Source organism: Lissotriton helveticus, chromosome 9 (genome assembly GCF_964261635.1).
Source record: "Lissotriton helveticus chromosome 9, aLisHel1.1, whole genome shotgun sequence".
Classification (NCBI taxonomy): domain Eukaryota; kingdom Metazoa; phylum Chordata; class Amphibia; order Caudata; family Salamandridae; genus Lissotriton; species Lissotriton helveticus.
This window is the reverse complement of record NC_136070.1, coordinates 472,296,183-472,319,827: the sequence shown is the minus strand read 5'-3', so window position 1 is coordinate 472,319,827 and position 23,645 is coordinate 472,296,183. Positions and strand designations below refer to the sequence as shown.

At 51.8% G+C, this 23,645-nt stretch overlaps 2 protein-coding genes across 3 annotated transcripts in view; both read left to right on the top strand.

The window, feature by feature from the left end:
• Positions 1-23,645, top strand: part of NUDT14 (nudix hydrolase 14) — a 605,258-nt gene that overhangs the window by 142,873 nt on the left and 438,740 nt on the right. The window lies entirely within an intron of this gene.
• Positions 12,879-19,251, top strand: LOC144782794 (uncharacterized). Its single transcript, XM_078662084.1, has 2 exons — positions 12,879-13,816; positions 17,314-19,251. The coding sequence occupies exons 1-2, from the start codon at positions 12,913-12,915 to the stop codon at positions 17,913-17,915; spliced, it is 1,506 nt and encodes a 501-aa protein (XP_078518210.1). The 5' UTR covers positions 12,879-12,912; the 3' UTR covers positions 17,916-19,251.

The following is a 23,645-nucleotide window of genomic DNA, read 5'->3' as shown; positions in this document are numbered from 1 at the left end:
GGCTCCCGACCCTCTGCCCGCAAATCCGCCTATTATCCTGCTTGTGCCCCGGGATCCCCGCGCACCTCGGGTAGATCCCGGGTACTGCCGCTGAAGCCTGCTCCGGTGCGAGCTGCACGCCCAGGAACTGCTCACAGAAGCGGCAGAACGCTACGAGGGACGGGGCTCCTGGCTCCCAAGATGGCGGCACCCTAACTGAGGCAGGCTGCGACTCCCTCAGGGCTCCTCAACAGCGCCCACCCGTGCAGCGGGGACTACTGACCCGGAGCACCGTGCCCTGGAACGCCCCGGCGGGCGACCGTCCCCAGCGGACACTGCATCCTGCCCAGAGCTTCGTCGCCGGGAGTCCGGCGGGGCCCCGCCCCCTCCGGGAGGGTCCTACACTTTACTCCCCGGTTTGAGGCCTGCGCCCTGGACGGAGGTCCGCCCCTACCCTGGGCAACTGGAATCGGCGCTGCTGCCCGTGGTTCCCCCGTCGGGCTCGGGGAGACGGGCGCTGGCTGACCCCCTGGGCCCTGCTCGGCTGGTTGGTGGCGGCCGGCCACTGGAGTGAACGAGGCCTGCCGACCGCACGACGGAGTCTCCCGAGCAGAGGTGAGCCACGAGACCCCGGGGGTCCCTCCCCGGCGCTGCGGACACCGGCGCTGCGGCCTCTGCCCTGGGACGGCTTGGCGGATGCCCACCTTGACCTCTGGGGGGCCCCGGGCGGCACCCCGCCACTTGTGCATCGGCGGGCCCCGCCTCGCAGGGGCGGACTCCGACTCCGACTGTATTCCCTGGCGCTGAGGCCTACACCCGTGGCGGGGACCCTCCCCCTCCTCCGACCTCCCGGAGCCCGACTGGTCATGTGGGGCCCCCCCCTTGGGACTACTGGCTGAGAGAACTGGCTGCCCCTGGAGCCCGGCTGGCTGCTTAGCGGTGTGAGGACGGGAGTGTGGGGCGCTCCGCCGCTGCGGAGCTGACCCCGCTTCGGGGCATTTCGGCCCGTCCCGGGGCTGGGCCCCGCCGCCCGCGGGTAGCCCCTCCCGCCGGGGCCACTGGCGCAACGTCCATCAGCGGAGCCCTCTGAGGGAACAGCCAGGTGGCCCTAACCCTCCTGAAGGCTCACAGCGGGGCTATCACCTGGCCCGCCATCTTCCTGCCTGGGGACGCCCGCGGAGGGGACTGACCGAGGGGGCGCCTGGGGTGCACGCCACCACCGAGTTTGTGAGGGGGAACTGTGCTGACCCCATCGCGGAGATTGCGGACCAGGGGAGGTGTGGACTGCGAACACTCCAAACGATCTGAACCTCCAGTGCATTGGGACGACGGACAGCGGAGCAGAATGGGCAAGCCGACGAGAGGCGCGAGGACAGAGGGGACTCCCCCCACGGAGGAGTCCGAAGGCCCTGAGCGCCCGGCGACAGATCTCCAACTAATGCAGGACAGAATACTGGACGCTATTGCTGCCACAAAAGAATCACTGCATAGCGACATCGCTCAGGTATCTGTGGGCCTGGGGCTCCTGCGGGCCGACCATGTGAAGTTGGCAGACAGGGTTAAGATTGTGGAGGCCACCCTACAGGATGTCGCGCCATCGCAGAAATCGATGGAGGGGAAGCTCACGGAGGCACTGGACCGGATCAGAGCCCTGGAGCGGCGAGCCGAGGATGCCGAAAATCGCAGCCGCCGGAACAACGTGCGCCTCGTGGGCCTGCCGGAAAAAACAGAAGGGACGGACATGGTGGGATATCTCGATGGCTGGTTGCGTTCTGTGGTGGCCCCGGAGGGTCTCTCCCCCTTCTTCACCCTGGAAAGGGCGCACAGAGTGCCGGCGAGGCCCCCGAAGCCGGGCCTTCCACCTCACCCAGTGGTCATAAAACTCCTGCACTACAAAGATCGGGACTGGCTGCTGCAGCGCGCCCGAGACGCCGGCCCGTTCCAGGTGGACAACAGTAAGGTGACCCTGTTTCCGGACTATACATATGACACCCAAAAGCAGCGGGCCTCGTTCCTCTCTATCAAGCGGGAGCTCCGCGCGGAGGGAATCCAATACTCGCTCTTGTTCCCAGCTAGGCTCCGAGTTGTAGTGGACGAGAACACGTTGTTTTTTCAGACGTCAGATGAGGCCTGGGCCTGGTGGGACACCTACAAAGCTGGCACGGACGGTGCTCGGCGCCAGGAAGAAGAGGAACGTCAGGAACAACCTCTCAGACGGTCGAGACGTCACCGGGGTCGAGCCCGAGGCCCTAAGAGACCAACGGACATTCAGACGGCGGACGAACGGAGAGCAGCATTACAGGCGGTTAAGGAAGTTTCGGGGCCTGCACTGGCCCTCTCGGAGAGGGGCTCGGGCTCGGAGGGCCAGGGTACAGGCTCGGACACTGAACATTCGGAGCTGGGTGGAGCCAAGGGACCGAAGGTCACTCCGCAGACATCAGGTGAAATCTTCGGGAGCTGACCCCTCAACAAGGTAACAGGTGGGGAGACTGGGAGTTCCCACAATTTCCACGGCTGCTGCGAACTCTGGAGCTGGCAGCTGTGAGACTGAACTATTGCAATTTGGGATGTGTATTACAGGGCGGAGGCCTGAGGGCAGTCCCCACAGGCGTTAGCGACTAGCGTACGCACCCAGAGGCCCATAAGGCCACCGTAGCTTGACTACGGAATAGTGGTTCTGTGAGCCGTTGCTCACTTGTTTGGATGGGAGTGTCTCTATTGCAGAGGGGTCCTATTCTGGGGGGGGGGGGGCCTGGAGCGGTTGGGGGTTCTCTGGGCGAAGCTACTAGGGGTGGATTGGGGTACGGGGATGGGGTGGGATTGTATGTGTCAGTGCCTGTGGCCTGGGTGCCGGTTACTGGGCTTTCATCATTCACTGTATGGGATAATGGCTAATCTGTGCCCGTTGAAATGTGTGACCTGGAATGTGCGGGGCCTGAATACCATGACAAAGAGACACAAAATTCACTCATACCTAATACGCCGTGGAGTGCAGATTGCATTCCTGCAGGAAACTCATCTGACTAAACAGGAGGGTGTTGCGCTTCAGCGTAGATGGAGGGGTCATTTATTCTACACTACCTACTCTGCTTTCGCTAGGGGAGTACTGATTTGGATAAGGGCGGGCACCCCTCTGCAGATCACTAGGCACTCTGAGGACCCGGAGGGGAGATACGTGGCTGTGGAGGGACTGCTCAGGGGCCGACTCATAGCGCTCTGCAACGTTTATGCACCGAATGTAGATCAGGCTACTTATTTCACCAAACTCTCCAGGGTACTTGCCAGTTATATTTCAGGCCCAACTTTATTGGGTGGGGACTTCAATTCCATTGCGGATGTTACGCTGGATAGATCGCACCCTCCGCTGCGCACCTCCCCTGTGTACCGAGTAGCGAAATGTAGAACCGAATGGCAAACTGCCTGGGCCCTGTCGGACTGCTGGCGAACGCAACATCCCACTGTGCGAGATTACTCATTTTATTCCAGCTTGCACGACCTGCACGTGCGCCTTGACTCCTTCCTGTGCTCCCCAGCAGTGCTCGCAGCGGTGCTCCGCACAGAGTATCTAGCGCGCACACTGTCGGATCATAACCCGCTCCTCCTGTCCCTGGACTGGATGACTGTGCCCCCAAAAATCCCGACATGGCGGCTGCGCCCCGACACTCTGGATGACCCGCCCTTCCGTGCTGACCTGGAGGCGCGGATCGACCAATACTTTGGGGACAACGCGGGCACCACCTCCTCCAGAGCAACGGAGTGGGACGCGTTTAAGGTAGTGGTGCGGGGCCACTGTATCGGGAAATACGCGGGTGCGCGCAGGTCGTTGATAGAGGACCTAGAGAAGGCTGAGAGCGCGCTGCGGGAGGCGGAGGTCAACCGCCCTAATCGCCCGGAACTGCAGGAGACGGTGTGTAAGGCACGGGAGGCAGTGGCTGTGGAGGTGGAGCGCCTCCGCAGCTTTGATTACAGGACATACCTTACGAAAACTCTCGCAGAGGGTGATAAAACTGGATCCCTCCTGGCCTGGTTGGCGAACCCCTCCAGGAACGCCCAACCGATCTTAGCCTTGCGGGGACCTGACGGCCGTGTCCATGCTACGCAACCTGCAATAGCGGACTGCTTTAGAGAGTACTATGAGAGGTTGTATAAATCTGGGTTGGGAGACAACTCAGACATGCTGGAAGCCTTCCTGGCTGACTTACCACTACCGCACCTAGAACGGGAGCAGGCTGAAGCGCTGGGGGGTCCCATTACAATATCTGACGTACGCAGTGCAGTGAAGCGAATGGCGCGTAACAAGACACCGGGGATGGATGGACTCCCCATTGAGTTCTACGGGAAATATCTGGACCTCTTGGCCCCGAGACTACTACTAGTTTACAATGAGGCAAAAGAGGCAGGCCGACTCCCCCTCTCGATGAGCGAGGCCATAGTGATCCCTCTTTTGAAACCACGGCGGGAAAGCATTGATCCTGCTTCTTACAGGCCCCTAGCTATGCTAACGGCTGATTACAAAATTCTAAGCACGGTGCTGGCTACCAGGCTGTTGTCCCACTTGCAAGAACTGATCCACACGGACCAATCGGGTTTCATACCCACGAGGAACACGTCGCATAACATTCGTAGACTCCTGCGGCTGGTGGATGCCCCGCCACCGGAGGCGGGTTCCCCTCTCGTACTGGCTGTGGACATAGAAAAGGCCTTTGATAGCCTGGAGTGGGACTACCTATACGAAGTAATGCGCCGGTTTGGTCTGGGAGAGGGGTACATACAATGGACTAGAGTGCTCTACTCCACTGCGAGGGCCAGGGTACGGATCGGACCGCTGGTGTCGGACCAATTCGAGGTGACTCGAGGGACCCGACAGGGATGCGCATTATCTCCGCTACTATTTGCGCTAGCGGTGGAACCGCTCGCGGCTGCGGCGAGGAGCGGAGAATACTATACAGGCCTGACCTTCAGAGGAGACCTCCACCACATCTCCTTGTATGCAGACGACCTCCTCCTCTTCCTGGACAACGCGGGTGAGGCGGCAGAGGGTGCTGAGAAACTCTTAGAGTGCTTTGGAGAAGTTTCCGGATTGAGGGTAAATTGGACGAAAACGTGCCTTTTCCCACTCCGGAAGGGGGTGGAAAGCCCACCACTCCGTTCGCGACTGCGATGGGAGCCCCGCTGCCTGAGCTACCTAGGAGTCCATATTTATCACGACCCAGCTGACCTCCTAGACGGCAATGTTGGGCGGTGTATCCGTGCCCTGAAGGGTTGTATATCCTTCTGGGCCACTTTGCCCCTTTCGCTGGCGGCCGAGTGGCGCTCCTGAAAATGATTGTCCTGCCGCGGCTGCTCTATTTTTTCCGGACCCTCCCCGTGTGGATACCAGGGTCGACCTTCAAACACCTGAGAACTATCTTGGTGTCTTTCCTTTGGGGCACGGGAAGGCGTAGGATTGCGCTGGCGACGCTAACCCGCCCTAGAGACGAGGGGGGACTAGCGGTCCCGGACTTCGAGCTATATTACTTGGCGGGACAGCTGCAGTGCTTCACGCAGGAGGTAGCGAGAGTCTATCGGGGTCCGGAGCAAGACAGGGAGAGGGGCACCCCTCGCCATGTCCTGGCGTACATCACTCTACAACAGAAGTTGTTCCTGAGGGGACTCTCCCAGGAGGAGCGAACGTTCCGGCAGTGCTGGAATCGTGCACAGAAGCGGGCCGGACCTGGTCGCCCGTACGCCCCTGAAATCCCGCTGGGCATGGTGACGGCACTGCCGCATGGCGGAGATTGGTCGGGATTGCGTCTATGGGAAGAAGCAGGGCTCCAGATGCTGGGCGATTTATACGAGGATGGGGTACTATCCCCATACCAGTCCCTACAAGAGCGGTACGACCTTCCCAGAGGTGATTACCTAATGCACGCCGCGGTGGTGAGAGCTATGCAGAGGCACTGGGGAAGTGGACTGTCGGAACCCACGACTTCCCTAGCATGTCAATACACGATGATGGCGGCGGGTACGTTTAAGGCTGTCTCGTGTCTCTACCGCAGAATGCTCTCTGAAGCGCTGCTGCCTCTTACGCCGCTTAAGACTAAATGGGAGGAGGACCTGCACTTAGACATCCCGGACACGACATGGGCACAACTAGTGGGTAGGGCTAGAAAAAGCACCAGGAATGCGCGTTTTCAGCTAATACATTTATACATCCTCCACAGGGCCTACCTCACCCCGCAAAAAATCACTGCATACTTTCACGTGGCTGACGCGGCTTGCCCTAGATGCAACCACATAGGGGCTGACTTAGTACATATGCTGAGAGGGTGCCCCGCGCTCCAAGGTTACTGGACCACCATAGGGGAGACTTTGACCGCGATCACGAATAGGGAGCTACTCTACGATAATGCAGTCACCATTCTACACTGGTTCCCCCACACCAAAAAAAACAAGCTATCCAGTAAATTCATAGACATGGGCTTACTCCTTGCCAAGAGAGAATTGACTAAAGGTTGGAAATCGAGGGTGGGACCAACACACAGGAGGTGGCTACACGAATTCTTAAAATGGGCCACTGCGGAGAGCACAATCCGTTATCAATTGGCCCGCCGTAACTCGGATGATAAAGCACGGGAGGCGGCGATGGCATGGGAAATACTGGTACAGGCTCTCAGGGATAGCACATTGGAGGAGGAGGAAGTAGAGGAGGGGGATACGGGTCGGCCCCAGCCACAATAGACGGTCCCTCGACACTACCAGGGATATCACACACGTAGTTTACCACGAATGATCCGGATTCCCAGTCCAGGAGTGCTTACAGTTGCACCATACACAGGCACTGACACTAGGGGGGGGTGGGGGGGGGGGGGGGTTGGGAGCTATAGATTAAGACTGGGGACATTCACGTTCTTTATATCACTGTACTAGATCATCAGGGCTACTTCACCTACGGCGGGCGACAAAATAAAAGCAGGCACCATAGCACACTAACCGTTGTTGGGTATGTTGGCAGTTTCTTACGTATTACTCTATTTTGGGCATTAGCGCCGCCCTGCCTCCGGGATGAGGGCTGAATGGCTGTGTTTTCCCACATTTTACCGTCTGATCAGAAATTGTTCCTGCTATGCCCTCTGATGATGATGACGATGATGCCTTTCTGCATGTGTATTGATCTGCAATAAAAATTGCTTGACGAAAAAAAAAAAAAAAGGAGGTTCTCCACGAAGGTGTCGAATCGCCCAGTGGCTGTAGTCTCCGCCACGCCAAGGATCCTGATGTTATTCCTCCGGCTGCGCGCTTCCAAATCCTCGTTCTTAATGGCGACATCCTTAAGAATCTTTTCCACCCTCTCCAGGCGCTTTAGAGCTTTGGAGGACCCGTCCTCCAAGTCGGATATTCTAGACTCCGCCAGGTCCAGGCGTCTATCATGGGCTTGCACCGTGGAGTTGATGGCAGACAGTTTCTGCTCCAGACTGTCGAACCTGGTGTCCAGTGCTTTGAAGCCTGCACGCATCTCCCCCATCATGGCGGCCATCATGGACGCTGCGTCACCATTATCCAGTGCCACTGGAGCTCCCGATGCAGCACCCGGAGGGGGGTCGGCAGCCGGGAGAGGAGGCTTGTCGAAACTAAGAGTCCTCTGAGCAGGATCCTTCTTCCCCATTGTGGATGACGTTTGGCGAGGTCGCAGTCGCTGCGACAAAGGCGGTGAGCAGGGATCAATTGTAAAGCAGGCCGAGCTATAGACCACCAAGGCCAGAGAACGTGGGCAGCACGACAGGCAAGTGTTCAGGCCGTAGCCAAAGTAGCAGAAGCAGGGGCGACCAGTCAGTGGCAGGCAGCGCAATATGGTGCTCCGGGTTGCAGGTGGGAGCCACCCCTATCGTAGCGTAGCAGGTAGAGGCCTCGGGACTGCAAGGTAGGGTCGCACGCCTTCCAAACACTCGGCGGGGCTGCTGCGTGGCGCCAGGGAGTGCCCCCAAGCCGCCCAGTAGGCACGCGGATCGCCCCACCCCCCGCTCACGCTCGCAGCAAGTCCCCCAGCTCCGCCCGAGTCCAAAATCCAGTCCCCGGCTCCCGAGCTCCAGCAGGCCCACGGCCGTCGCCTCACCCAAGAGCCCGGAGAAACAGGGAAAAGACGGGATCGAGCGGCAGCGGCGAGCCAATGCACGAGGCCGCAAGGGGTAGGAGCTGAAGGAACGAAGCCGCGGCCGCGATCGGCCGAGCGGCACTTACCCGGTGCACCAGTGCTGCAGGGAAGATGGCGCCGAGGTCCGGAGGCCTCAGATCCCCTCCGCTGTGGTTGACGCGGCCAGCCGTCCCCGCGGCTCGGCCATCTCTCGCGGGCTGCCTCTGATCATGTGTAGGCCGGACACAGCAGTCGGTGGCAGCGGGGATGCGGGTTACATTCCTTTTCGTCCGCTTCGGGCGCCCGCCCGGAGGAGCCTCACAGCGATGCGGCCATTACGGTTGCCGCCATGGCCACGCCCCGCCTTGATCACCAGTTTAACCAACATTTTTAATGCCTTGATGCACTATAAGGGCAAAAGGCCCTCAAACCTGACTTGGTATAACAACTCCTGCCGTATTGCAAAGAGTGCCCTTATTGATTCCATAAAAATCAATGATAGACCGTTGATAAAAAACAGGAGAGTTCTTTGTAGAAATAAAGTCTGCCAAAGAAGAGTGGGAGTCCGAAAAATGGGATGTGATTAAACAGGACCTTATCAATAGAGACATGAGGGAGTTCTGGTCCCTGGTCAGAACATATAGTTCCACAGGAAGCTCACCGATTGAGCCAAATATAGCTGCAGAAGCTTGGTGACTTCATTTTCAATCACTGTACTCCACCTAGGATTCCACGGAGCCCATAGATGGCATCCCGCCAACCCCCATGGAGAATCCCACAGAAGTTCCTGACTGGTTCACCTTGACTGAGGTGTTGAGTGCCATTGGGAAGCTTCCCTTTGGAAAGGCCCCTGGACTTAACAAAATCCCCGGGGATCTATTTCGGGAGGAGGCCAATATCTGGGGCCCATATCTATGCGTAATATTTAATGCCATATTATCCGGCATGAAGATCCTGGATACCTGGCATGGGGCCGAAATCTTTCCAATATATAAGAAGGGTTCCCCCCTCCTGCCCACGAACTATAGGCCAATCAGCCTGATTGACGTAACACAGAAGCGGTTTGCCAGGATTCTTTTAGAGCGCCTTCAGTCCTGAATGGACGAGCGCGAGGTTTTGAGTGTTTATCAGGCAGGCTTCCGTAAACACATCTCTACTATGGACCAAATCTTCAGGCTGCAATTGTTATATTGGAAGACGGTGACAATAGAGGGTGGGAGCCTCTATTTGATCTTTGTCGATCTTAAATCAGCCTTCGACCTGGTCCCCGTCATAAATTGTGGGTAGTCCTGGAGGAACTGGGCATTCCATCTTACTTACTTTCCCTGATTAAGCGACTGCATACTGGTAATTTTGCCCAGGTTAGGTATGGGAAACATGAGGAACTGACTCCTCGCTTCCCAGTGGACAGGGGCGTACGGCAGGGGTGTGTTCTGGCCCCCACACTGTTCTATCTTTACATCAATGCTTAGGTGGAACAACTAAATAAAGTCACCAATATTGATGTCCCAAAGCTTACCTGTGACAAGGTGCCAGCAATGATGTTTGCGGACAACACCTTGTTACTTTCTAAATCGCCAATGGGCATTCAAATTTTTTTTCTGTAAAAACAGGGAGCAAGAGATTAATACATCAAAAACCAAGTATATGGTATATAATCCTAGCAAAACTTCTCGCTCTAATCCTACTCTAAATGGCGTCAAATTGGAGAGGGTGGCAATCTTTAACTATTTGGGTGTTACCCTGACGGAAACCTTTCGCTGGGGCCCGCAGCAAGAAAAGGCAGGCTTAAGGCTAGCACAGATGACTGGGGGCCTAGTAAAACTATATAGGAGCTTAACCTCTAGACAACCGGGCTCATTGATAGAGATCTATAGAGTTTAAATCAGGAGCACCATAATGTATGGGGCTGAACTTTGGGGACACAGCCCTGTAGGTGCACTGGTTAGCTCTGAGAACAACTTCACAAGACAGCTCTTGGGCCTACCACCTAGTACCCCTCTTGTCCCCCTACGAATGGATCTTGGGCTTAGACCCATAAATGAGGAGTTTGGGCTACGACCCTTGACCTTTTAGCGCAGATTATGGGCGACCCCAGAATTAGCAGCCTATCAGTCGTAAGTAAAGGTGATTCTTGGGCTCCCTGGGGTGGGAAAACTACCCTGGTTTGCACATATAAAAGACCTGTGCTCTAGACTAGGGTGGACAAACTTATGGACCCACCCCGAAGAAGCACCCTTAACAATCTCACACCTCGACCTAGTTAATTCCTACAGATCTTTTATTAGACTGGCTGAACTCCAAGTGGGCACAAAATCTGTCAGTCTAACATCTGACTTTTTTAATTTCAAAGACCAGTTTCTATTTGAGGCTTTTCTTGATGAGGTCTCCCCGCACATGGCAAGGAAACTTTATGTCCAGTTTAGGTGGGGCTGTACATACATTTACAAACAAATGGAGCAAAGCCACCCCAATGGGCTGTCCTGGTTGTGAGAGTCAGGAAGAAACCCTTATGCATGTCTTTTTTTTCTGCCCAGGCTACAACTCACCCAGGAGGTACTGGCTTTCACCACTATGCAGGAACATGGGGTTTAGAGAGATACGGGTGGTCATTAGAGTTATGCGAACTGCAACTCACCCCCGATTGTTTTCGCTGTGTCCCGCTTTCTAAACTCCATGTGGCTTAGGCGTCGCAAGTTTTTAAGCTCACCATGAACATGCTAAATGTTCAGTCCGTTTTACATTGCTATGATCTTTTTAATAATGAATTCCATATTTTAAAAGTTTTTAAACCTTACCATTTTTAAAAAAAGACTTTGTTATGAATTTGTATAACCTATATGGCTAATGGTAACATTTTGTGATGTTTATATTTTATCTCTGCTTTTATGGTCTTTTATGATCGAAATAAAGCTTGGAAATAGAAATGGACATATAATTTTAGTAAAATGAAAAAGTCTTGGTAACGCCAAACATGCATTGTTGTCAAGTTCTATCTGAAAGGTGCCCTGAAATTTAAATGTTAAATGATTTTCATGGCTAAGAAAATTTGATTTTCTATCAAGGAGCCAGTGTATGCCTTTGTATCGAGTAAACTGAATAGCTATTTTTCAACCCGTATTTTAACACATTCCACAGTCCTTCAGTCAGCGGGCAGCGGGCAGCGGAAACGCATGCACTCTGCCGTAAAACACATGGGGGGCTTGGGGGAGGGAGCCGACCGCCGGGAGGTCTCCTCCCCCGGGCGGTTTGGGAGAGCTGCGAGGGGTGTCCCTTTAAGAGGGACAGAAGTTTCTAGAATTGGGCTGGTCCAGTAGGACCAGAATAGCCCAATTATAAACCCCCCGCCCACTGCCTACCAGCCACCATTTTAGGTTTGGTGACCTGGTGGCTAGGTGGGCTCATAGCTTTTTTGTCTGTCAGCGTTTTATAGAGTATATTGTCAGGTATTTCGGGAATTTTAGCTATCCTGGTGTAGTTTACTTTGGCGCTTTAATCCCGAGATGGAAGACTACCGCGTTTTGGAGGCCATGCGACTGCTGTCGGAAGCGGGTCGCATGGACTTGTTGGTGGGAGGGGGGCCGGCGCGCCCCCAGCGCCAGGCCTCCGCCGGCGTGTCCGCCGCAGTTATGGCTTGCTCTTCGCCTAAAAGGAGGCGTTCTGTCCAGGTAAGTGAAAGGGGCCGGTCCCGTTCGAGGAAACCGGCCCCTCCTTTACAGGCGCGTGTGGCGGCGGGGGAGGGGGGAGCGCCGGTAATTTTGGGCGCTCCCGTAGTCGGGGGTGCTGGCGCGGGACCGGCCCCTTTTGCGGTTACGGAGTCCTGGGGTGGGGCGGGAGGCGCTCCGGCGGCAGGGCAGACGGCTCGCATGCAGCCGGGTCAGGCGTCTGAAGCGCACTTGATTGCTTCGGCGGGGCGGGCGGGGAACGGTTTAGAGGCAGAAGCGCTCGCTCCCGCTCCGATTGTCCCGGCCAAGCGGGGGAGGGGGGGACGGAGAGGGAGTAAGAAGCGCTCCGCTTCTGACCCCATAGGGGAACGCCGGGTGGAGCCTGCGTTCGTCAGGTCTGCGCGAGGTGCGCGCAGGGGCTCGTTTCAATTGAATGATTGGCAGGGGGCAGAGCAGCAGCACGTTATGCCGGAATTGAATGTTACACAGCATTTTGTAACAGAGACGCAGAGGATTGTTGACCCACGCGCTGGTATGTTGTTAACCCCTTCACACCTTGCTGTATCAGGGATGGATGTGCCTGATGGTAGGGATTCTAGCCAGCTTGTTACAGGTGGATTGGACAGGCAGGTTGGTATGGAGCATCATGCTGGCCAGGTTGTTTTTGCACAGGTTGGTACTGACCGGGGGGATGGGGACAGTAATGTGGGCAGCCCGTTATTATTCTCTACACCTGGTTCTTATGTGGGTTCTGCTATGTCTGTTGGAGGGGGATCCAGAGGAGAGGGTGAGTGGGCCCAGATGGGCGAAAGTAGTTCCATGTATGGTGAGGTTTTGGGCCAGGACACGGTAAGGTCAGGGGCTGTTGTGTTTCCTGGTTTTCAGGAGGGGAGTGTCCGTTTGCGGAGGGATGACAGGAGTTTGTCACAAGGGGGTCAGGGAGCTTTTTATGGTGAGAGTCGGGGGTCTGCACCTGCGCATGGCACAGGTTTAGGGGGATTGGGTAGGGCTGTAGGGGATGATTTTGTGGGGTTGGTTCACCCTGGTGTGCGGTTTACAGGGGCTGGGGGTTTCTCAAATACGTTGTTGGAGCGTGAGGGGTTTTCCAGGCAGGTGAGTGGAGGGTCTGTACATGGGGATGCTGCAGGTCCTTATCTTATGTTCGGTTCTCCTGGATGGGAGCATTTTGGTACAGCAGGTTTGGCGCAGCGTGGTTTTCACAAGGATATTGGGGGCCATGCGAGGGGTGTGGGGATACCTTTGCAGACCTCTTCTTCAGTGGCAGCGGGCGCTAACTTGGATGACAGTGATGAGGAGGAGATGATAGGCGACTCTCCGGTTAGGGGAGTGCCATTGAAGGGTTGCATTAGGGGACGTTCTTTGGAGAGGTGTCAGGGGTCGCTTGTTGATGCTAATTTGCGGAGGTCAAGGTCTGTTTCGAGTGTTGCTTTTAGGGACCCTAGCACACCAGTCCAAACTTTTTCTTTTCAGGATAGGAATAGGTGCGGAGGTCCAGACTTGGCAGGGCGCGGTCCAGTCCCATCACGCCAAGGGGAAGTGAGGAGAGTGCCTAGCGCGGCCCTCTCTGTTCCACCGAGGGATCCCGCCGCGGCCAGCACACGAGGGTCTGGCGTGACCCCGCTGGCCCCAACGAGTAGCAGGTATAGGTGGCAGGCCTTGCCGGCGGCTAAGGAGCTACAGAGTCAACGCACAGGGAGGTACGGGCGTGTACAGCCTGCTCCCCCTCCTGGAGTTTCAAAATCATTTAAATGTACAGTGGTTGATACCGGGTTGGGTAAGACCCGTGATGATTTGTTGCACACTAGTGTCGATTCAGTAGTGTTGGACTACGACGAAGAGAGTCCTGAAGAAGGTGAAGTGCGGGATCCGGAAAGGGGGGTGCCCTCTCATGTTTCTTCTAGTGTGTTACAGGCTCCAGTGGTCCAAAGTCAAGTGCAAGGGAGAAGAGAGCACGGCCCATCGAGTAGGGCGCCTCGCAGACCGGATGCATTGACCTCGGAGACACGGGCGGAGCCATCGAGAGTGGTCTCTCTTTTGCCAGGTGAGCAATCAGCCACACAGGCCAAACCTAAGATGGTGTCTGTGGGTACCGGTAGTGAAACTGAAGTGATTAGTAGTGATGGCCGTCTGGTCAAAGGTCGATATGTAAAAGACACAGCAGTTGGTACTGATGATGTGGTAGACATTCAGAACACAGTGGTAGGTCATGTTATGGCTGGTGCTTCCAGCAAGGTTAAAGAGCCTGTGGCCAGTAAAGAACTAAAAATCAAAAAACTGCCTTACATGGGGGTTACGAAACCATTAGGTGCTCATCTCATGTTAAGTACCAAGGAACGAATTTGGAATGGTGAGTATGTGGAACTACTGAAGCTACTCCACAGAGAAGTCAGGTCCAAAGAGGGGTCTAAGGAGGAGGAGTTTGAGCTGGCTAAACGCCCCAGAGTGCCTTTAACTATTGAAAACTGGACAGCCGCATTTTTAATTTATGCCAGTGTATATTGCGAAAAGTTCCCTGAGCGCAGCGTGTCCCTTTTTAAATACATGGACGTCATTCGCAAGGCCCAGATCACCGGGGGTGGTTTTGCTTGGTCTCAATATGATGAGGAATTTCGGGCCAGGATGGCTTGGGACCCGGAAGCTAAGTGGGGGGAGATAGATAATGACTTGTGGCAACACACAATGGGGTCAGCGTCAGGGGGGAAAACCATTTTCACGGCAAGTGGTTTGCCGTTAGTTTATCGGCCCTTTCAGGGGAAGCCCACCCGGGGAGGGGTGGGGGCCACTGCAACCTTGTACTCAGGGTCTGGTTTCTGTTGGGAATTTAATAGGGGCTCCTGTACCAGGGAGTATTGTAAATTTAAACATGAATGCTCAGGCTGTGGTAAGAAACACCCGTTGTCCAAGTGTTGGAACAATCAGTCATCGGAGGGTACACAGGGAAAGCAAACAGTTTCAGGACCATCAAATACGACTTCACAGTTTTCAGGAGGAAGGGGATACAGAGGTGCTAAGGGTGCTGGGTCCAAGGGCTCGTACGCCAGTTAATTTAGAAAGGCTGCGCATTGCCCTCCATGGTTTCGAAGATCAGTCGGCAAAAGTTACACTGTTGGAAGGTTTTCAGTTTGGGTTCCGACTCGGTTACTTAGGTGCTAGGGACCGGAGGTGGTCTGCCAATTTAAAATCAGCTTCTGAACATGCCACAGTGGTACAAGACAAGCTTAATAAGGAGGTACATGAAGGGAGGATGGCTGGCCCTTTTCACGATTGGCCGATCCATAACTTGATTGTTTCACCGGTTGGAGTTGTCCCGAAGAAAGAACCGGGACAGTTTCGCCTGATTCAACATTTGTCATGGCCTGAAGGGTCGTCTGTTAATGATTTCATTGACCCAGAGGCAGTGTCTGTCTCTTACTCTTCGGTTGACGTGGCCATGTCACTTGTAGTGACAGCGGGCGCAGCCGCTGAGATGGCTAAGTGTGACATCAAGTCTGCTTTTCGGCTATTGCCGGTCCACCCGGACGATTGGAGCCTTTTAGGTATTCAGTTCAATGGTAAATGGTACGTGGACAAGGCGCTGCCGATGGGCTGCTCTATATCATGTGCTTTGTTTGAGTGTTTTAGTACTTTTCTGCAATGGTATTTTTCCCATCAGTCTGGTCATACCCTGGTAACACACTATCTCGATGATTTTTTCTTTGTCGGATCCCCGGGCTCCGCGGAGTGCCAGAAGGCTCTGGACACATTCCAAGGGCTCATGGAGGATTTGGGAGTTCCTTTGGCTCCCGAGAAAACAATGGGCCCTGCCACTGTCCTATCATTTTTGGGTATTGAAATAGACTCTGTGGGTATGTCTGCTCGACTGCCGGAGGACAAAAGGGTCAACATGATTGATTTACTGGATGTGATGTTGTCAAAGAGAAAAGTGTTGGTGAAAGAGATTCAAGTGCTTTTGGGTCATTTGAACTTTGCCTGCAGAGTGGTGAGAGCGGGCAGGACCTTTTGTAGGAGACTGGGCAGGGCTTTGGCAGGTCATCATTTGCCCCACCATCGTGTTCGTCTGTCTGCTGGTGTCAAGGAGGATTTGAGAATGTGGAAGTTTTTCCTGAACTCCTTCAATGGTGTCCCCTTGGTCAGAGAGGTTGACTTTCAGTGGGATGTACAAATGTTTTCGGATGCTGCTGGCAGTGATGGTTTTGGGCTCTTCTGGAATGGCAAATGGTGTGCAGAACGTTGGCCCGATGAATGGTTGAATGGAGGTCGCAGCATCACTTTCCTAGAACTGTTCCCCTTATTGGTCGCCTTGACACTGTGGGGGGAGGAATTGGCGCACAAGAAAGTGCTGTTTCGTGTGGATAACATGGCGGTGGTGGAGATAGTGAATCGCCAATCGGCCAGGGACGGACAAGTGTTGAAACTTATGAGAGTTTTTGTTCTTGGTTGTTTGAAACACGATATTCATTTTCGTGCGTTGCACATTCCTGGCGTGGACAATGACATTGCGGATGCTCTGTCTCGTTCACAGTGGGGGAGATTCCGTGGACTGGCGACGGATGCGGACAGATCCCCGACTCCAATGCCGAGTCATCTGTGGCAAGTCGGCGAGGTCGGGTCGTTCAATTGGTGGTAGGTTCTCTGTCTGTGTCCACGCGTTCTGCGTATTCCCTTGCGTGGAAAGAATTTCTGGAATCTGGTGCTGTCAGAAGGGAGGATCTGTCGAGTCGGTCGGATGATGTGGTCAACTTTATACTGGACCTCATGGATAAGGGTTTGACCAAAGTAACCATTGCTGGGAAACTGGCGGGGATTGCTTTCATGGGGAAGTTGTGGTGGGGCTATCCTCCATCTGCGGGGGAAATTGGTAGAAGGATGCTTGAGGGCTGGGCCAGGGAGCAAGGGCACATTGGTAGATCCAGAGCCCCTATATCTTGGCAAGTTCTTGCCAGGTTAATTACGGTTTTGCCTTTAGTTTGTTCAGATGATTTTGAGGCATGTCTTTTCTCAATGTTGATGGCTTTCATGTTTTTTGGTGCTTTCAGGGTATCTGAGTTGTTGGGTTCAAAGTATAAGTGTGGATTGTTTTGGAAGGACGTTTTTTGTTATGATGAGGGAGTTCATGTATGGTTGGCCAGTTCTAAAACGGATCAGACGGGTAAGGGGAAAGGTGTATGGTTACAAGCATGTGCTCCAAAGCTTACTTGCCCTCTACTGCTGGCGCGGCGATGGCGTTCCTTGTGTGGGGGTGGCGATGAAGTACTGGTTTTCCAACATATCAATGGCACCCCTGTAACATCTTATCAATTACGTATGGTTTTGCGCAAAGCGCTACAGCACATAGGTCTCGATGGCAATATTTATGGTACTCACTCTTTCAGAATAGGTGCTGCCACTGAAGCTTTTCACAGAAATTGGTCTGAAAGGGATATTAAGCGATTGGGGCGCTGGTCTTCTAACTGTTTCCAGCGTTACGTGAGGAGCTCGGCGGAGGAGGCGCATGCGTCATCCTCCTTCACAGGTTTCTAACTCTTTTTTCTTTTTCAGGATCCGTTGCTGGGCCTCGCTCCTCGGTGCTAACGGTCTGGATAGTGGGGCATTCATTTGTCAAGTGGGCCAGAGTCCAGGCGGCGAGGAGTTACTTTGGAGATCTACTTGGTTTCAATGATCGAATGTTTAACGTTCTTTGGAAGGGTAAAGGTGGGATGCTCTGGAGAGAGTTGATCCCTTGTTTGAACAACAACATGGTGGGCGGTGTTTGCCCGGATATTTTAGTCATTCATTTGGGAGAAAATGACCTATGTGCAACGAAAGGGGTAGTCTTGCTGCGAGCTATGAAACGAGATTTAGGCCTCATTAAGGAACGATGGGCTGGGTGTCATGTTTTTTGGACAGAGTTAATTCCTCGCAGGATATGGAGGGGAGCGGTGAATCCCAGGGCTGTCGATCGGGCTAGGAAGAAAGTGAATTCGGAGGTGTCTCGTTGCTGTAGGGGCCTTGGTTTCAGTAGGATTTCACACAGGGACATTAAGTTTGAGTCTGTTGAGTTCTTTAGGGATGATGGAGTTCATTTGTCCCGTGTGGGAATGGAACTTTACTTGTTGGAGATTCGTGAGGTTTTAGCCCGGGCATTGGCCATGCAGCGCTGAGTTTCTGGTTTCTCTTTCGCTTCGCGGTTGGGGGGCAGAAAGGGAGGCGTTTCTTCCCCGCCTACCTTTCTGGGTGGCGGTGTTTTTGGGTATCATTACGGTTTTTAGGCAGATTGCTGGTTGAGTATTAGTTCGAGTATTTCTTTGACAAGTGCTGGGGTATGTTGGTCATGGTTTGACCGTTCAGTTTTGTGAGGGGGGGTATCTGCAGGAGTGCAGGGTCAGGCAGGGTTTATGGTTATGGAGGACCTGACCGTTGTTATTGCAATTGTGGTTGGACGAATAAAGTTTTAACGATGACGTATGTTTGTTTAATGACGAAATGTTTTATTGATGATGTAATTTTATTGATGACGTAATGTTATAATGCTGTTATATTGTTATTGATGTATTGTTGGGAGCGGGAGGGCTCAAATGTTTTAGGGGTGGGGGAGGGTTCGGGGGGCTGAGTTTGTAGGTATTTATTTATTTAGTGAGGTTTAGTTTTGTAAGGCGTTGCCAAGGTTTGTGTTTGTAATGTGCACCTGTGTCTTAATAAAGCGGCCTTTTACACACACAAACAACTTTTGGTCTACTTTTCTCCCACCCCTCGCCCTCTCTCCCAAGGGGGGCTTGGGGGAGGGAGCCGACCGCCGGGAGGTCTCCTCCCCCGGGCGGTTTGGGAGAGCTGCGAGGGGTGTCCCTTTAAGAGGGACAGAAGTTTCTAGAATTGGGCTGGTCCAGTAGGACCAGAATAGCCCAATTATAAACCCCCCGCCCACTGCCTACCAGCCACCATTTTAGGTTTGGTGACCTGGTGGCTAGGTGGGCTCATAGCTTTTTTGTCCCACCCTCCCTCCCTCAATTTTTCGCTTTAATGCTCCTTTTTTCCCCTCGCAGCCCAGTTTTTTCCCATTTTTGGTGGTTTTTGCCCCTATTTTCTTTTTAAGTAAAAGGCTGTTTTGTGGGCTACCGGTGTGCAGGGGTTGTTTCTCTTGTATTTGTATCCGTCGCTAGACACAGGTGCTGTGCGGTGTTTTTGGGTATCATTACGGTTTTTAGGCAGATTGCTGGTTGAGTATTAGTTCGAGTATTTCTTTGACAAGTGCTGGGGTATGTTGGTCATGGTTTGACCGTTCAGTTTTGTGAGGGGGGGTATCTGCAGGAGTGCAGGGTCAGGCAGGGTTTATGGTTATGGAGGACCTGACCGTTGTTATTGCAATTGTGGTTGGACGAATAAAGTTTTAACGATGACGTATGTTTGTTTAATGACGAAATGTTTTATTGATGATGTAATTTTATTGATGACGTAATGTTATAATGCTGTTATATTGTTATTGATGTATTGTTGGGAGCGGGAGGGCTCAAATGTTTTAGGGGTGGGGGAGGGTTCGGGGGGCTGAGTTTGTAGGTATTTATTTATTTAGTGAGGTTTAGTTTTGTAAGGCGTTGCCAAGGTTTGTGTTTGTAATGTGCACCTGTGTCTTAATAAAGCGGCCTTTTACACACACAAACAACTTTTGGTCTACTTTTCTCCCACCCCTCGCCCTCTCTCCCAACAAACACCTACGTATTGCCTTGATAAACACCTTCTCAAACAAAACAGTAAATACCTATTTTTTTTCACTTCATTTTAAATTGAATTCACCTTTGGTGTGTAATCTAAAGGGTTGAAGTATAACACTGTTAATAATCCGGCGTCACTGAAGGCCCGGTCACAGAGCAAAACAACATTACTTATTAGTGTCGCGCTGACGCCTCGTGGTGGCGGGTCCCGTCGGGCTCTGATAGGAGGGTGAGACGGTGTCGCGAGGCCTGTGAAGGAGCAGCTGGCCTGGACATGGGCCGGTGCCCCAGCTGACAGGTTGGTGGATTAGGCAGACTATCAAAGGACAACAACGCGATTAGAGACCAGTGCACATCTAACAGCAGTCTAGGGCAGGGGCGAACAGATGATAAACAATGGAAACCGGCGGGGGAGGGGCCGCGGGAGGATAAGGGGTGAGGAGGCCATGGGAAAAGTGTGGCAGCAATCACCGAAACCCCGGGTTTCCGAGTCTCCTGAATGGCGCAGGAAATAGGATTTTCTCCGCCAGATGTGATGGCTAGTGATGAATACATTATGAGAAAAGCAGGCGCTTCCCTTTTCAGCAGTTCCTTGATGCCACTGTCCCAGGAGGAAACCCTGTCCCCTCCCAAATATACTAATTGCGGGATAAAACGGTCCAAAATTGAGGTTGCTTTGCATGGTTTTTGCTTTCCCTGTAGTGTTTCCTGTGCACTATCAAACACAGATAACCCGCTTCTTATTGGCGGACTTTATTTATGTTTTACTCGAGGCAAAACGCCCATCTCTCAATAAAACGATAACAATAAGAACTTTATGTATATCGTTAATGAAAAACCGTAAGAGTGTGACATTACAGAGAACTAAAATGTGTCAAATTAAAACTGCAACAGTTAAATAAATGATCATTTACCCAACAGCAAGCTGTGCGTTATAACAAATCTTCATGTTAAAATGACTTCATAATAAAAGGCAAGTTCCTAACGGTGCAAAAGATGTTTATTTCACCTTCTACCTTTTAGAGTACAAAACATTAACGAAAATGAATGCAGCAACAGCGGGACAGCAGTGATTCAATAAAACATTTAATCGAACAATGACTAAAAAGCAGTAAAAGCCATCATTTGGGGAAGTTAACGCTAATTAAGCTGCAACAGCAGACAACAATAGCTTGAGAAGACACTACATCATAAACCGTTAAAACTAATCATAGGAAGTATTAATATTTCATGCAAATGGCTAGATCAGCGGTCTTGAATGCACTGTTGACTAGCTTTCGCTAATCTGTTTTCCACCAGCATAATAAACTTCGTAAAAGCAATGTTTAGCTGAAAATTGTTCGGGTCCAGGCACGGAATATGTAGGTGTCTGTCTGCAGAAAAGCATACCCTTTTTTGTTTTCCTGTTTTCTCAACAGGGCTCTCTGTACGACCTGCAAACTAGTAAGCATGATATTGATGGTCTCGACTGTTGAATTGCACGGTCTGCAGTCACCACTTTGCTTAAATTTGATCCAAGGTGGGGCATAATCATTTGTTGGTAGGCCTCCAAATCTTTTATTTTAATTTGATTTTTTACTTGTTTTTATTAGCAACATCGCACAACCATCAAGTCCTTCAAATCTTTAAAGCATGAACTTAGTTAAAAAAAATAAGTAACCTACTCCCAGAGAAGACTGATAATTAAAATTAAAAGCTTGCATTGGTAAAGGTAATCGCAAAATAAGTTAGCGCTACATCTTTTGTATTGGTTAATCAGATTGGTTATTCTTCAAGCTATATCTGCAACACCTGATTTTCGCTTTCTAATTGAAATGTTTTAACAGCACTCTAGGAGAGAAATGAGTGTAGGTGTAACAAAAAAACATACTCGTTGCAGTCTTTGAGCCCCACTGTGATTTCTAGAACTTTATTCCATGTACTCGGCTCCAAAAATGTTATTTGGGCCCTCACAAGTTCCCTTTAAATTTGAACTCTGGCAGAAACGAGAGTTACCTACCGAATCGGAATTGCAACTCACTGTGTACATACACACCTTCGGCTTTTTCCTTGGGCACATTTGAAAAGCAGTCAGAAAATATTGGGGAAAGGTACTTAGAGCGAAGAGAAAAGAGAAAAAACCTTTATTGTTTAAGTTAATTAAAACCATAACAATTCCAATAAAATTAATCAGTCTGCAGAGGAACATATACTGTACATATTAAACTCATTAATTACCATTAATAACATTTACAGCTTTTGATGATACCATATCAAGACTGTGTTAGCACTAGTATATATACCTATTACACTTACTGGTTGTCCGCTGCAGAAACCAGTTCCAATTGTATAAAACAATAATTGAGCCATGTATCAAAAGTTTAATCTCTTTAGTAAAGGACCATTTAAAATACTAGGTCAAATCAATTTTTCATATAAGAGTAAAAACTTTACGAATCTACAGTTAAGTTGCGGATCATGTGGATCAACACACTTTAATATAGCAGATCTGCAGGTGCGTATGCCCCTATCTTTAAAAGGATTTTTTAACAATAAAAGACGATTTAGTTTTAAAACGGGACATATACAGATCAGGTGCACAAAGTCCTGCTTCGGAGCACCACATAATGCACATGACGGTGGACCACTATATTTCCGAAGGGGTTGATCAGCATTAGTTGGTAGTGCCCCAAGGCGTATTGCTAGCAATTTCCTTTTTAGATGAACAGAATATGTTATGTCCAAATAAGCCACTGGTTGTAAAATCGTATAGGATTGAAGTACCATCCAGGCATGGGAGCGCTTACTAAATATAAATGTGTCCTCCGTTAACGAGTGTCTTTTTGCTGCTTTATTTATTATTCGCTGAAATGTTGTGAATGGTAGATTGAAGTTCCATAACTATGACACCTTTATTAACTTTATTGATAGCTGCAAATATTTGTGATAAGCTGATCGTGGATTACTCTCTTGAGCTTCCTAAATGGCGCTATTAAGAGAAGAGAAAACATGCAGAAATTGATGTGTAAAAACCATTTCCCACTGTTATTCCTCATTCGGCTGGCTTAAACTCATAAGGTGTGGTAATAATCACCCAGTAATCACTGCATTCCTGTGCTATTGGGTGTTCTGGCCACTGTATCACTGCATCTGGCCACTGTATCACCGCATCAGTAGTTGGTTGTAACTCACAATGGGGGCCTTAATGCCTTCTTTAGAGTTGAGTAGATGATTGCCACCCATCAAAAAGTGGCGATGTACCATCCGTTGTATGAAGAGTGTGTTAATGTCAACAGTGGCGTAGCACAAAATGATGGGGCCTCCTAGAGAATGTATTGAGAGATGTTCATTGCCCTTGGTCTAAATGATGGTCTCCTGAAGGTTTGGGGTGGGGGATCTTGAATGAGTGTGGCCCCATGAGCTGCAGGCAGTTGAGGTCGTCATGGCTCACTGGGGGGGGCGGAGGGGGCGTGGGCGGGTTGCAGGGGGGTATGCAGGGGGGTCGCTATTGCGGGAGGGAGCACAATATATATATATATTTTTTAAATCACTTACCTTGCCGCCACCAGGTCCCGCATCTCTGCTCCTGCTCTCTTGCCTCCGACTTCAGAAACAGGAAGCTGGCAGCCAGGCTCTCTCCCCTAAGCTAATCGCAATGCTGCAATACAGTGTTGAGATTGGTCTGAGTGCCCCGACACGGTGCTCATGGTGGGCATGTTCTCCATGCAGGCTGTAATGCAGCCTGCATGGAGAAGTGGGAAAGTGCGCATGACTGGTTTGGGTGGCCCAAGGGAGCTGACCCAACATTCATTGCGCACTTTGGAGTGGTCAAACCACTCCTCCCCTGTTTCGTTAGCAGAGCAGCCTCGCCCGCAAAGGAAAGATAAAATGATAATAACTGAACGTTATTATCATTTTATGTTTTTGCTTCTAGCAAAGCTGGGATCGTCATGAGCATGGAAGGTGTTAAGGGCCAACACACTGGTGCATCGCTACAAAAGGATGAGTGCAGTTGCCCTGTGAAGTATTGTGACTTGAAGGGGTCATCGCCCTGTGATCAGTTGCTCGGGATCCCCGTATGCCAGAAGGGGGCTGTGGTGAACATTAATGGCCATCACCTTGGAGCATCTCTGTGAAAGAAATGGACTGTTGCCCTGTGCAATTCTGTTACTTGGAGGGGACGTCACCCTGTGTACTGCTGTTCGC